Raw genomic sequence first — 14,005 nt, forward strand, 5'->3', positions numbered from 1 at the left:
TTCACGTAAAGGGTTGGTAGTGGGCTGAGTACGCCCGATAATTAATCGAACCGTCGAGGTCGACGATAACACCGCTCGGTTATTCTGATAGTACGGAACGGGTCGCTTAAGTGGCCCGTGTCCGAAGTCGACCTGCGGCGAGGTGCGATCGCCCGGTCTACCCTCCGCGTGGGTACTTAGGTAGTTCGAATTTGGCGAGCAACCCTATCCCACGCGGGGCTGGTTGGCTCGATCGCGGTGAGACCGAAAGGTCCACCCGTGACTGGTTCCCGGCGTTAGTCCGAGAGGGTCACGACTGGATTGTCCGTCCGGTGGGCGACGTGCCGCGATTCGAGTTACGTGGCCGTTCGCACGCCGGCGGGCGCGAAGACCGCAACACTGGTGTCAGGTCGTGCGATACAAATTCATCGCCCTCCTCGCGGCACTGGTATTGGAGAGCGGGACAACAGGCTCTCCTGTCTCCAGCGAAATTCACGGGAATCGGTCCAGGGGTGAGAGAAGCGACCCCCGATTCCCTCCAAATTACGAGCGAGCAAATTAACCCTTCACGAGAAGCAAGATGGCGTCTCAAGGCGAGCGGGAGCCGGGGGTATTAGAAATGGATGTAGAATGTGTAGAATCCATGGTCCAGGATGGAATCCCCGAGCAGGAGGTGTTGATTGTGCAGGAACACGGACTCGCCCAACTGAACCCAGGGCCCGAGGTGGGTGCGGCAGCGGCCGCGGTGTATGACACCTCCCCCCCCCCTCTCCACCAAGACCCTTCCCCAACCCTTGCCGAAACGGCTCAGCTGAGTGCATCCAACATGGCCCAGCTATGCGCCATGCTGGCGGCAATGAACAAACAAATGAATGAAGTGAAAACGACGATGGATACAAATACAAATGAAATAAAAAACGAAATGAAAGGCATGAACGAAAAGATGGATGCGAATACACAAAAAATGGATGAAAAGATGGATACAAATACAAATGAAGTGAAAACGACGATGGATGCGAATACACAGCAAATAAACGGAATGGAAGCAAACATGAAAGAAGAAATGAAAGAGCTGCGGGGTGAGACGCAGAACATGGGCCGATGCCTGCAGGCGGGCATGAAGGCCGTGACCAGGGAGCTGGGAATGGCGACTTCACGTGTGGGAGCAAACGAGCTGGGTGGGGGTGCAACGGCTGACAGGCCCGCGGTGGAGGTGGGTGAAAAAATAATTCGTGGAACGTGTTGGGCGAGGGTCGTGACGATGACCGAAAGGGAAAAATTAAATGGGGAGACCAAAACGTGTGAGACGAGACACGAGGTGACGACAACGGAAATAATAGTTGAGACAAGGGAGGTAAAGGGTGAAGAGTTGGCAGTGACGGTAGCCGGGAAGGGAACCATAGAGGAGAGACTACACGAGGAAGACGGGGTAAGTGACGCACACACACACACAGAGGTAGTGGAGGACAATGGGGGTGAGCTGGCGGACTGGGTAGAGACCCAGTGCGAGCACCTGGATGGCCTCCTCCAGGAACGAGGGGAGGGAGAATGCCCCCTTGAGGTGAGTCACGACCAGGTGAGTTCGGTCGTGCTTTGCGAGGTTGAGGGGACGAGTGCTGTGGACAGGTGCACTGAGAGCTTGGGGGGTGTAGAGGCCCCGGAGACCCTTGTGGGGACACGAATCCCCAGTGTAGTTGTCCCTGTGTGTGTGGTGCAAGGCGTGAGTGCGTCCCCGTGTGTGGAAGCGACCCCGTGTGTGAGTGGTGTGGTGGCGATGGTGCCGGAGTGTGTGCTTCCCAGCGCACCGTGTGTGAGTGAGGCCGTGTGTGTGAGTGAAACGGCCAGTATGAGTGAGGCACCACGTGTAAGTGGTGTGGTGGCGATGGTGCCGGAGTACGTGCTTCCCAGCACGCCGTGTGTGGATGAGGCACGGAGTATGAGTGAGGAACCGCGGGTGAGTGCCCCCGCGTGTGTGGATGAGGCACCGCGGTTAAGTGCCCCCGCGTGTATGAGTGAGGGACGTTGTGTGGAAGAGACCGCGTGTGTGAGTGTCGCCGTGTGTATGAGTGAGGTACCGCGGGTGAGTGCCCCCGCGTGTATGAGTGAGGCACGGTGTGTGGATGAGGCACAGCGGTTGAGTGCCCTCGCGTGTGTGGGTGAGGCACCGCGGGTGAGTGTCCCCGCGTGAGTGAATGGAGCACCACGTGTGAGTAGTATGGTTTGTGTGAGTAGTGAGGCACGCGTGAGTGAACGGCCGTGTGCAAGGTCGCTGTGTGCCAGGGAGACCGTGTGTGTGAGAGAGCGGTATGTGAGGGAGATGTCGGTTGGCATGCGGGAGCACGCAGCCGCGTCTCCCCGTGTGAATGTGATGGTGTGGACTGTGTGCGTCGTAACACGCAGGTGTGCGTGGGTCGAATGGCGACGACGAAGGCGACAGAAGAAAGAAAGCCGAGTAGCGGCTGTAGTTGTTTCGAGGACCGTGCCGGGTTCACCCAGCAGTGAGCACGCGGTTCGTGCTGTGCAACGCACGAGACCACCACGTGCTCGCTTGCGAGAGTGAAGTCCCGGTCCGGAAACGCACGCGGTGGATTTGCCGATCCCGCGGACGGACAAAGTTTAGGCAGGTAAATGGATTTGGACCGGACGGGTTCTCCACGCGATCGTGTGTGTTAAGCTCCAACGGGCAGAGCACATGTGTTCGCGTGGGGAACCCCTCGAGACGTGTGGCTTGTGTTTTTTTTATATGCGCACGGTGACGTCATGGCTGCACGTGGGGTTGGAATCCGGCAGGAGGGGTATCTCTGCCGGATGGTCCCGTCCAAGGAGGGACGAGGAACACGTGCAGCTGCATGACGTCACGGGCAGTTGCAAGGTGCAAAGAGCGCGAGTTGCCGCGCAGGTGCTGCGCATGGGAAAAAAAAAAAAAGGAAAGCCAAGCCTCACTTTCGGGTGCAAAGGATTCCTGGGCAAGGGGTGAAAGACCCCCTTACCTGGGCACAGGATGGAAACTAGTTAGGGGGAAGGGTTAGCTTAGTTAGACCGACTTCATGGGGCAGGGGTAAGTCCTCATGGAGTCCGTGGAATGGATTAGTTAGAGGGATTGTAGCCAGATTTAGGTTGGGGAATTGATTAATGGGATTATTTGGAGACCGTGACAGACTTGTGGATGTGTAGAGGGGACGTAGTTTAGCTACGTAGTGTTAAATGGAACGTGCTGTAGTTTAAGGGACGACGTGGGAGCACGAGTTAGTTAGGGGGTGCAGATAGAAGGATGGCAGAGTTCAGTGGTGTGTGTGTTGAAGAGTTGGTGAGTGAAGTGGAAGCATGTGCTTGGTGAGTGAGTGAGGCCAGTGGGTCTGTGTGTGTGGAGTGAATGGGGAATGCATGGTGCGATGAGTGATTGGGGGGAGGAGTGACTCCCGCCCAAGGGACCCCGGGGTCAGTGTAGAGTGAGTTAGCTGGGTTAGTCAAATTGAAAAATGGAGGTCGTTTTGTTGTTGGTGGGAATGTAGGCTCGAAACCCATTTGGAGGGGTGCAGGAGCCCTGTTGACGGGCTTGGGAGCGTGGCTGCGAAAGGTGAGTATCGCTGAGTGGGTACCCCGGGCACCAGGCTAGTCGGCCGCGGTAGGCCATGGGCCCATGGGGGGCCGGGATAGAGTAGTGGGCACGGGTGCGCCTGCTTGGTGCGGGGGCCCAGGGCGCCATTAGCCGCGTGGGCAGTGTTGTGGGCACGGGTGACCCTCGGAAAGGGGCCCGGGAGGCCGGCCTGCCACGTGTGCGTTTCAGGGGAGGTGCCATGGGGGGGCACTCCCCGGTGTTAGGGAGCTGGTAGGCTCGGAGGCAGTGTAGTGCCCGGGGGTGCCATAGCGGGAGATTCGGCAGAGGGTCGTGCCTGCCAAAGGGAGCCACGTGTCCCAGCCAGGAGACCGTGTGAGGGCACGGAGAGAAAATTGGGGGGCGAGGCCCGAAATTGTGAGGACACCAACACAGGCGACGGGAATCTGGGTTGTTAGAACCAATAGTTTAAGCGAGAGGCGCTTGTTGAAAGCCCCGGGGTAGTTTAACAGTTAAATGGTTAGGGTAGATTAGGAGATGTACCCCTCCGCACCATCCGTCCCCTCGCTCTCGTTGTGGGCCGCTGGACCCACTTTGGGTTATAGATCGCCGAACTCTGGGGAGGCCATTCTGAGGCTTCGTTGGGCCTCGACGCAGGACGTTAGCTCTCCCTTATTCCCCTCCGGGAAGGGAACGTAGGGGTTGGGAGTAGGCTAGGTGACAGGATAGGTTAGCCGAACAAGGACGATAAAGGGGGTTAGGGGACGATTTATAGTGGGGAAGTAAAAATAAAAACAATAAAAAAATAAGTTGGGGCTAAATTGGGGTTTGACAAATTAAGGGAGTGGGTATGTACAGTGACAGGCAAAGGCGATAGGTTGGGAGGGAGACAGGTAGGTAGGTCCGAGCCCGCCTTCCAAGTGGCCAGCACCACCGCACTCCCTCCACCAACCTCCACTGAACGGCAAAGGTTGGCCAGCTTCATCTGCTGGCTGCGTTGCTGCAAGGCAGAGGCCGGCCCACTTCATCGGCAGCTGTTGTTTTGCTGCAAGGCCTGTGCCGGCTGGATCGTCTGCAGCTGCTGTGCTGCAAGGCCTGTGCCATCGGCTGGCCGTGTTTGCTTCAAGGCCTGTGCCGGCCAGTTCATCTGCTGGCTGTGGTTGCCTGCAGCGGCCTTCTTCTGCGGGCTGTGATTGCCTGCTCACCTTTGCCATGCCATGCCCACTGCCCATGTTCACCAGCCCCGTTCAATTTTGCTTTGCCCCCCCTGTTCATTTCCATGTGCGCCAGGATCAAGGCAACAGTTTGCAAGCTGCGAGAACTGCCCTGTTGGCAGCTACAACACGGGCCTGCAGTGGCAGCCCGTGCACCGTGTTTTGCGTCCATCCATTCATCCATTCATTCGTTGTGCTCATTGCGTGTGCCACTTGAGCTGGCACGGAGACTGCGTTGTGCAGTCCAAGCACCGTTGTGGTTCACTGAGTTCAGTTCAAAAGGGAAGGCCTTGGACTGCGTGTGAGCAGCCAGCCACGTTCCCTGTCACCTGCATTGTTTGAGCCAGAGACTGCATGTGGGCAGCCTGGCTCCCTGCTAACTGCTTTCTTTTTGCAGAGTTCATTGATCCTGGGCCATGGTTTAGTGTAAAATTTGTAAGTTAAGGTTAAGATGTACTGTACATATGAGTGCGCCCCCGGCATGTATGTCTTAGCGCCGGCAATTTTATTTAAGTCGTCCGTGTGAGTGAGTTTGTTTAGATAGTTACGCAGCCCTTAGGTTATTTATTTTGGGGACACGAATACCATGAATGTCGCACTCAGGGATCCGTAGGTAAAATGTACTAGGGGAAAACTACACATGATGGCACACGAAAATTTGACGACTCGGGACGAGTCTGTAAAAAGGGAAGGGGGTAGTGTTGTGGTTACCAGATTCGCAAACCACCATTCAGGTCCCTTAGGTGAGGTATCTCGGTAAGTGCATGTGTAGTTAGGCCCAAACCCGTTGTCTAGTGGGAATACATGTCATTTATACGTGCTGCGACTCTTCAGGATAGCCGTTTTTCTTTTACTATCTTTATTTTGGACCAACCGCCATGATCACAACCACAACATCAACCACCAACCACAACGCCGCTTCACCACAACCGCCATGACCTTTACCGTCGCAACTCGCCACCATCGCATCACCGTCATCTCGCGCCACTCATGGGTACCGGTGTTGGACTCATGCAGAACGCGCGTCGAACAGCGTGTACAAAACCACGGATTTTCTGCTTCAAAAACGGATCCAAAACGACACACGCCCACTTTTTGCCGTCCAATCGGTGAGCGAGGGGCGACTGGCCCCGCCCCCAGGGCGATCGATATATGCAAATTTGTGGATCAAAAAGCCTTCACGCCCACTTTTTCTCGGGCCAATGGGGAGCGAGTTGAAAGGTCAAAGGGAGGGGGTCAAAGGCGAAGTTACGGGGGGATAAAAGGACGGTGTTCGTCAGTCAAAGGAGTAGTAAAAGTCGGAACGAGGGAGTCAGCAGAACGAGTCAAAGGAGTCGTAAAAAGTCGGAACGAGGGAGTCAGCAAAACAGGAACGAGAGAGTAGTAAAGGTCGGAACGAGGCGAAGGAGTCGGAACAGAGAGTCAAGACTTCGCGGGCGGTGGAGCTGCTCGTCGTGTGCGTTGAAGTCGGAACGGAGGGGACGAGCTGTGGAGAGGCGGCGAGGGCGGACGAGGGGGTGCTCGCGTCGTGCAGGGAGCTGCACCCCTGGGAGGCCGGCAGCGCGACCTGGCCGAGGTGGAGACGCTCGTCGCGCACATAATAAAGATCCTCTATACCCCGAGCATCAGCAACCCCCTCCTGTTTCCCCCCGCGCTGAGATAGTGCGACCAAGGGGGCCCCGTTCCCACCCCCTGCCAGGCACTGTCCACGAGGCCCGCGGGTTGCGGGGCCATCGCCGCTCCGCGTCTCATCACCAGACGGGTAGGCCCGACCAGGTCTCGGCCCCAGGCCTACCTCATTCTTGAGGGTATTTCTTTTCCTTGGTTTTGGGTATGTGTTGTCGGCGCCGTCTGTGAAGTAGAATTGTATAAGTGTTGCCGTGTGCTCGGTAGTCGGTATTAGCTCTGCACTGTGTTTTCACTTTTATGTTTGCTTTTTGTGTAAATGGAATTGTGTTTTCTTTTTTGTGTGCATTTGGTGGAATTGTATTTGTGTGCTTTCCGTTCGTCGTGAATAAATGTGCTTTATTGTTGAACTGTCTCCCGCTTCGCTTCGTCTTTTCCCCCATTGAATCCCCATCTTGCTTCACGTAAAGGGTTGGTAGTGGGCTGAGTACGCCCGATAATTAATCGAACCGTCGAGGTCGACGATAACACCGCTCGGTTATTCTGATAGTACGGAACGGGTCGCTTAAGTGGCCCGTGTCCGAAGTCGACCTGCGGCGAGGTGCGATCGCCCGGTCTACCCTCCGCGTGGGTACTTAGGTAGTTCGAATTTGGCGAGCAACCCTATCCCACGCGGGGGCTGATTGGCTCGATCGCGGTGAGACCGAAAGGTCCACCCGTGACTGGTTCCCGGCGTTAGTCCGAGAGGGTCACGACTGGATTGTCCGTCCGGTGGGCGACGTGCCGCGATTCGAGTTACGTGGCCGTTCGCACGCCGGCGGGCGCGAAGACCGCAACAGTATATATATATGTATGTGCGTATATATATATATATATATATACATATATATATATATATATATATATATATACATATATATATATATATATATATATATATGTATATTTATATATGTGTGTGTATATATTGTTGCGGTTTTCGCGCCCGCCGGCGTGCGACGGCCACGTAACTCGAATCGCGGCACGCCGCCCACCGGACGGACAATCCAGTCGTGACCCTCTCGGACTAACGCCGGGAACCAGTCACGGGTGGACCTTTCGGTCTCACCGCGATCGAGCCAATCAGCCCCCGCGTGGGATAGGGTTGCTCGCCAAATTCGAACTACCTAAGTACCCACGCGGAGGGTAGACCGGGCGATCGCACCTCGCCGCAGGTCGACTTCGGACACGGGCCGCTTAAGCGACCCGTTCCGTACTATCAGAATAACCGAGCGGTGTTATCGTCGACCTCGACGGTTCGATTAATTATCGGGCGTATTCAGCCCACTACCAACCCTTTACGTGAAGCAAGATGGGGATTCAATGGGGAAAAGACGAAGCGAAGCGGGAGAACAGTTCAACAATAAAGCACGTTTATTCTCGGCACACGGGAAGCACACAAATACAATTCCACCAAATGCACACAAAAAGAAAACACAATTCCATTTACACAAAAGCAAACATAAAAGTGAAAACACAGTGCAGAGCTAATACCGACTACCGAGCACACGGCAACACTTATACAATTCTACTTCACAGACGGCGCCGACAACACATACCCAAAACCAAGGAAAAGAAATACCCTCAAGAATGAGGTAGGCCTGGGGCCGAGACCTGGTCGGGCCTACCCGTCTGGTGATGAGACGCGGAGCGGCGATGGCCCCGCAACCCGCGGGCCTCGTGGACAGTGCCTGGCAGGGGGTGGGAACGGGGCCCCTTGGTCGCACTATCTCAGCGCGGGGAAAACAGGAGGGGGGTTGCTGATGCTCGGGGTATGGAGGATCTTTTTATATGCGCGACGAGCGTCTCCACCTCGGCCAGGTCGCGCTGCCGGCCTCCCTCGGGCGCGCAGCTCCTTGCACGACGCGAGCACCCTTCGTCCGACTCGCCGCCTCTCCACAGCTCGTCCCCTCCGTTCCGACTCTCCTTCGCCTCGTTCCGACCTTTACGACTCCCTTCTTCCTCGTTCCGACTTCTTCCTCCTTGCGACTCCTTCGTTCCGACTTTTACCACTGGTTTGTCTGACGAACACCGTCCTTTTATCCCCCCGTAACTTCGCCTTTGACCCCCTCCCTTTGACCTTTCAACTCGCTCCCCATTGGCCCGACAAAAAGTGGGCGTGAAGGCTTTTTGATCCACAAATTTGCATATATCGATCGCCCTGGGGGCGGGGCCAATTCGCCCCTCGCTCACCGATTGGACGGCAAAAAGTGGGCGTGTGTCGTTTTGGATCCGTTTTTGAAGCAGAAAATCCGTGATTTTGTACACGCTGTTCAACGTGCGCCCTACACGAGTCCAGCATCGGTGCCCATGAGTGGCGCGAGATGACGGTGATGCGATGGTGGCGAGTTGTGACGGTAAAGGTCGTGGCGGTTGTGGTGAAGCGGTGGTTGTGGTCGGTGGTTGATGTTGTGGTTGTGATGGTGGCGATTGGTCCAAAATAAAGATAGTAAAAGAAAAACGGCTATCCTGAAGAGTCGCAGCACGTATAAATGACATGTATTCCCACTAGACAACGGGTTTGGGCCTAACTACACATGCACTTACCGAGATACCTCACCTAAGGGACCTGAATGGTGGTTTGCGAATCTGGTAACCACAACACTACCCCCTTCCCTTTTACAGACTCGTCCCGAGTCGTCAAATTTTCGTGTGCCATCATGTGTAGTTTTCCCCTAGTACATTTTACCTACGGATCCCTGAGTGCGACATTCATGGTATTCGTGTCCCCAAAATAAATAACCTGAGGGCTGCGTAACTACCTAAACAAACTCACTCACACGGACGACTTAAATAAAATTGCCGGCGCTAAGACATACATGCCGGGGGCGCACTCATATGTACAGTACATCTTAACCTTAACTTACAAATTTTACACTAAACCATGGCCCAGGATCATTGACTCTGCAAAAAGAAAGCAGTTAGCAGGGAGCCAGGCTGCCCACATGCAGTCTCTGGCTCAAAACAATGCAGGTGACAGGGAACGTGGCTGGCTGCTCACACGCAGTCCAAGGCCTTCCCTTTTGAACTGAACTCAGTGAACCACAACGGTGCTTGGGCTGCACAACGCAGTCTCCGTGCCAGCTCAAGTGGCACACGCAATGAACACAACGAATGGATGCATGGACACAAACACGGTGCACGGGCCGCCACTGCAGGCCCGTGTTGTAGCTGCCAACAGGGCAGTTCTTGCAGCTTGCAAACTGTTGCCTTGATCCTGGCGCACATGGAAATGAACAGGGGGGGGGGGGCAAAGCAAAAATTGAACGGGGCTGGTGAACAGGGGCAGTGGGCATGGCATGGCAAAGGTGCAGGCAACACACAGCCCGCAGAAGAAGGCCGCTGCCGGCAAACACAGCCCGCAGATGAACTGGCCGGCACAGGCCTCGAAGAAAAACAGCCAGCAGATGAACTGGCCGGCTGGTGCCTTGCAGCACACAGCTGCCGATGAACTTGGCCGGCCTCCGCCTTGAAGCAAAACACGGCCAGCCGATGAAGTTGGCCAGCCTTTGCCGTTCAATGGAGGTTGGTGGAGGGAGTGCGGTGGTGCTGGCCACTTGGAAGGCGGGCTCGGACCGACCTACCTGTCTCCCTCCCAACCTATCGCCTTTGCCTGTCACTGTACATACCCACTCCCTTAATTTGTCAAACCCCAATTTAGCCCCAACTTCTTTTTTTTTCTGTTGTTTTTATTTTTACTCCCCCACTATAAATCGTCCCCTAACCCCCTTTATCGTCCTTGTTCGGCTAACCTATCCTGTCACCTAGCCTACTCCCAACCCCTACGTTCCCTTCCCGGAGGGGAATAAGGGAGAGCTAACGTCCTGTGTCGAGGCCCAACTCGAGCCTCAGAATGGCCTCCCCAGAGTTCGGCGATTTAACCCAAAGTGGGTCCAGCGGCCCACAACGACAGCGAGGGGATGGATGGTGCGGAGGGGTACACTTCCTAATCTATCCTAACCATTTAACTGTTAAACTACCCCGGGGCTTTCAACAAGCGCCTCTCGCTTAAACTATTGGTTCTAACAACCCAGATTCCCGTCGCCTGTGTTGGTGTCCTTACAATTTCGGGCCTCGCCCCCCAATTTTCTCTCCGTGCCCTCACACGGTCTCCTGGCTGGGACACGTGGCTCCCTTTGGCAGGCACGACCCTCTGCCGATTCTCCCGCTATGGCACCCCCGGGCACTACACTGCCTCCGAGCCTACCAGCTCCCTAACACCGGGGAGTGCCCCCCATGGCACCTCCCCTGAAACGCACACGTGGCAGGCCGGCCTCCCGGGCCCCTTTCCGAGGGTCACCCGTGCCCACAACACTGCCCACGCGGCTAATGGCGCCCCGGGCCCCCGCACCAAGCAGGCGCACCCGTGCCCACTACGCTATCCCGGCCCCCCATGGGCCCTTGGCCTACCGCGGCCGACTAGCCTGGTGCCCGGGGTACCCACTCAGCGATACTCACCTTTCGCAGCCACGCTCCCAAGCCCGTCAACAGGGCTCCTGCACCCCTCCAAATGGGTCTCGAGCCTACTTCCCCACCAACAACAAAACGACCTCCATTTTTCAATTTGACTAACCCAGCTAACTCACTCTACACTGACCCCGGGGTCCCTTGGGCGGGAGTCACTCCTCCCCCCAATCACTCATCGCAACATGCATTCCCCATTCGCTCCATACACACAGACCCGCTGGCCTCACTCACTCACCAAGCACATGCTTCCAATTCACTCACCAACAACTCTTCAACACACACACCACTGAACTCTGCCATCCTTCTAACTACCTCCCCTAACTAACTCGTGCTCCCACGTCGTCCCTTATACTAGTAGCACGTTCCTTTTAACACTACGTAGCTAAACTACGTCCCCTCTACACACTCACCAGTCTGTCTCTGTCTCCTAACTCAAAAAATTCATTTTATTTCCCAACCTAAAGCTCACTAAATCCCTCTACCTAATCCATTCCACGGACTCCATGAGGACTTACCCCTGCCCCATGAAGTCGGTCTAACTAAGCTAACCCTTCCCCCTAACTAGTTTTCCATCCTGTGCCCAGGATAAGGGGGTCTTCCACCCCTTTCCCAGGAATCCTGTACACCCGAAAGTGAGGCTTGCTTTTCTTTTTTTTTTTTTTTTTCCCATGCGCAGCACCTGCGCGGCAACTCAGAGCTCGCGCACTTTGCACCTGTCCGTGACGTCATGCAGCTGCACGTGTTCCTCGTCCCTCCTTGGACGGGACCATCCGGCAGAGATACCCCTCCTGCCGGATTCCAACCCCACGTGCAGCCATGGCGTCACCGTGCGCATAAAAAAAACAAGCCCCACGTCTCGAGGGGTTCCCCACGCGAACACATGTGCTTTGCCCGTTGGAGCTTAACACACACGATCGCGCGGAGAACCCGTCCGGTCCAAATCCATTTACCTGCCTAAACTTTGTCCGTCCGCGGGATCGGCAAATCCACCGCGTGCGTTTCCGGACCAGGACTTCACTCTCGCAAGCGAGCACGTGGTGGTCTCGTGCGTTGCACAGCACGAACCTCGTGCTCGCGGCTGGGTGAACCCGGCACGGTCCTCGAAACAACCACAGCCGCTACTCGGCTTTCTTTCTTCTGTCGCCTTCGTCGTCGCCATTCGACCCACGCACACCTGCGTGTTACGACGCACACAGTCCACACCATTAAACTCACACCGGGAGACGCGGCTGCGTGCTCCCGCATGCCAACCGACATCTCCCTCTCATACCGCTCTCTCACACACACGGTCTCCCTGGCACACAGCGACCTTGCACACGGCCGTTCACTCACGCGTGCCTCACTACTCACACAAACCATACTACTCACACGTGGTGCTCCATTCACTCGCGCGGGGGCACTCACCCGCGGTGCCTCACCCACACACGCGAGGGCACTCAACCGCTGTGCCTCATTCATACACACGGCGACACTCACACACGCGGTCTCTTCCACACACGGTGCCTCACCCACACACGCGGGGGCACTAACCCGCGGTGCCTCATCCATACAGGCCGTTTCACTCACACACACGGCCTCTTCCACACACGGTGCCCCATCCACACCCGGCGTGCTGGGAAGCACACACTCCGGCACCATCGCCACCACACCACTCACACACGGGGTCGCTTCCACACACGGGGACGCACTCACCCCTTGCACCACACACACAGGGACAACCACACTGGGGATTCGTGTCCCCACAAGGGTCTCCGGGGCCTCTACACCCCCCAAGCTCTCCGTGCACCCGTTCGCAGCACTCGCCCCCTCAACCTCGCAAAGCACGACCGAACTCACCTGGTCGTGACTCGCCTCAAGGGGGCATACTCCCTCCCCTCGTTCCTGGAGGAGGCCATCCCGCTGCTCGCACCGGGTCCCCACACGCTCCGCGAGCTCACCCCCATTATCCTCCACTACCTCCGTGTGTGTGTGTGTGCGTCACTTACCCCGTCTTCATCGTGTAGTCTTCCCTCTATCGTTCCCATCTCCCGTGTCTCTGCCAACTCTTCACCCTTTACCTCCCTTGTCTCAACTATTATTTCTGTTGTCGTCACCTCGTGTCTCGTCTCACACGTTTTGGTCTCCCCATTTAATTTTTCCCTTTCGGTCATCGTCACGACCCTCGCCCAACACGTTCCACGAATTATTTTTTCACCCGCCTCCACCGCGGGCCTGTCAGCCGTTGCACCCCCACCCAGCTCGTTTGCTCCCACACGTGGAGTCGCCATTCCCAGCTCCCCGGTCACGGCCTTCATGCCCGCCTGCAGGCATCGGCCCATGTTCTGCGTCTCACCCCGGAGCTTTTTCGTTTCTTCCTTCATGTGCTTGTTCATGCCTTTCATTTCGTTTATAATTTCATTTGCGTTTGTATCCATCTTTTCGATTATTTGTTGTGCATTCGCATCCATCTTTTCGTTCATGCCTTTCATTTCGTTTTTCATTTCATTTGTGTTTGCATCCATTTTTTCGATCATTTTCGCATTCATCTTTTCGTTCATTGCCGCCAGCATGGCGCATAGCTGGGCCATGTTGGATGCACTCAGCTGAACCGTTTTAGCAAGGGTTTTGGTGGAGAGGGGGGGGGAGGTGTCATACACCGCGGCCGCACCCACCTCGGGCCCTGGGTTCAGTTGGGCGAGTCCGTGTTCCTGCACAATCAACATTTCCTGCTCGGGGATTCCATCCTGGGCCATGGACTCTACATTATTACACATATACATTTCTAATACCCCCGGCTCCCGCTCGCCTTGAGACGCCATCTTGCTTCTCGTGAAGGGTTAATTTGCTCGCTCGTAATTTGGAGGGAATCGGGGGTCGCTTCTCTCACCCCTGGACCGATTCCCGTAAATTTAGCCGGAGACAGGAGAGCCCGTTTTCCTGTTCTCCGATACCAGTGCCGCGAGGAGGGCGATGAATTTGTATCGCACGACCTGACACCAGTGTCGCGGTTTTCGCGCCCGCCGGCGTGCGACGGCCACGTAACTCGAATCGCGGCACGTCGCCCACCGGACGGACAATCCAGTCGTGACCCTCTCGGACTAACGCCGGGAACCAGTCACGGGTGGACCTTTCGGTCTCACCGCGA

At 56.1% G+C, this 14,005-nt stretch overlaps 1 protein-coding gene across 1 annotated transcript; it reads left to right on the top strand.

The window, feature by feature from the left end:
* Positions 1–249: 249 nt before the first annotated feature.
* LOC147012931 (uncharacterized) lies at positions 250–7,203 on the top strand. Its single transcript, XM_085854294.1, has 2 exons — positions 250–6,046; positions 6,139–7,203. Exon 1 carries the CDS (start codon positions 560–562, stop codon positions 2,165–2,167), a length of 1,608 nt encoding a protein of 535 aa, XP_085710420.1. The 5' UTR covers positions 250–559; the 3' UTR covers positions 2,168–6,046; positions 6,139–7,203.
* The last annotated feature ends 6,802 nt before the right edge of the window (positions 7,204–14,005 follow it).

This window comes from Eptatretus burgeri, chromosome 14, assembly GCF_056783735.1.
Source record: "Eptatretus burgeri isolate ZD-2024b chromosome 14, Ebu_testis_v1, whole genome shotgun sequence".
Taxonomy (NCBI): Eukaryota; Metazoa; Chordata; class Myxini; order Myxiniformes; family Myxinidae; genus Eptatretus; species Eptatretus burgeri.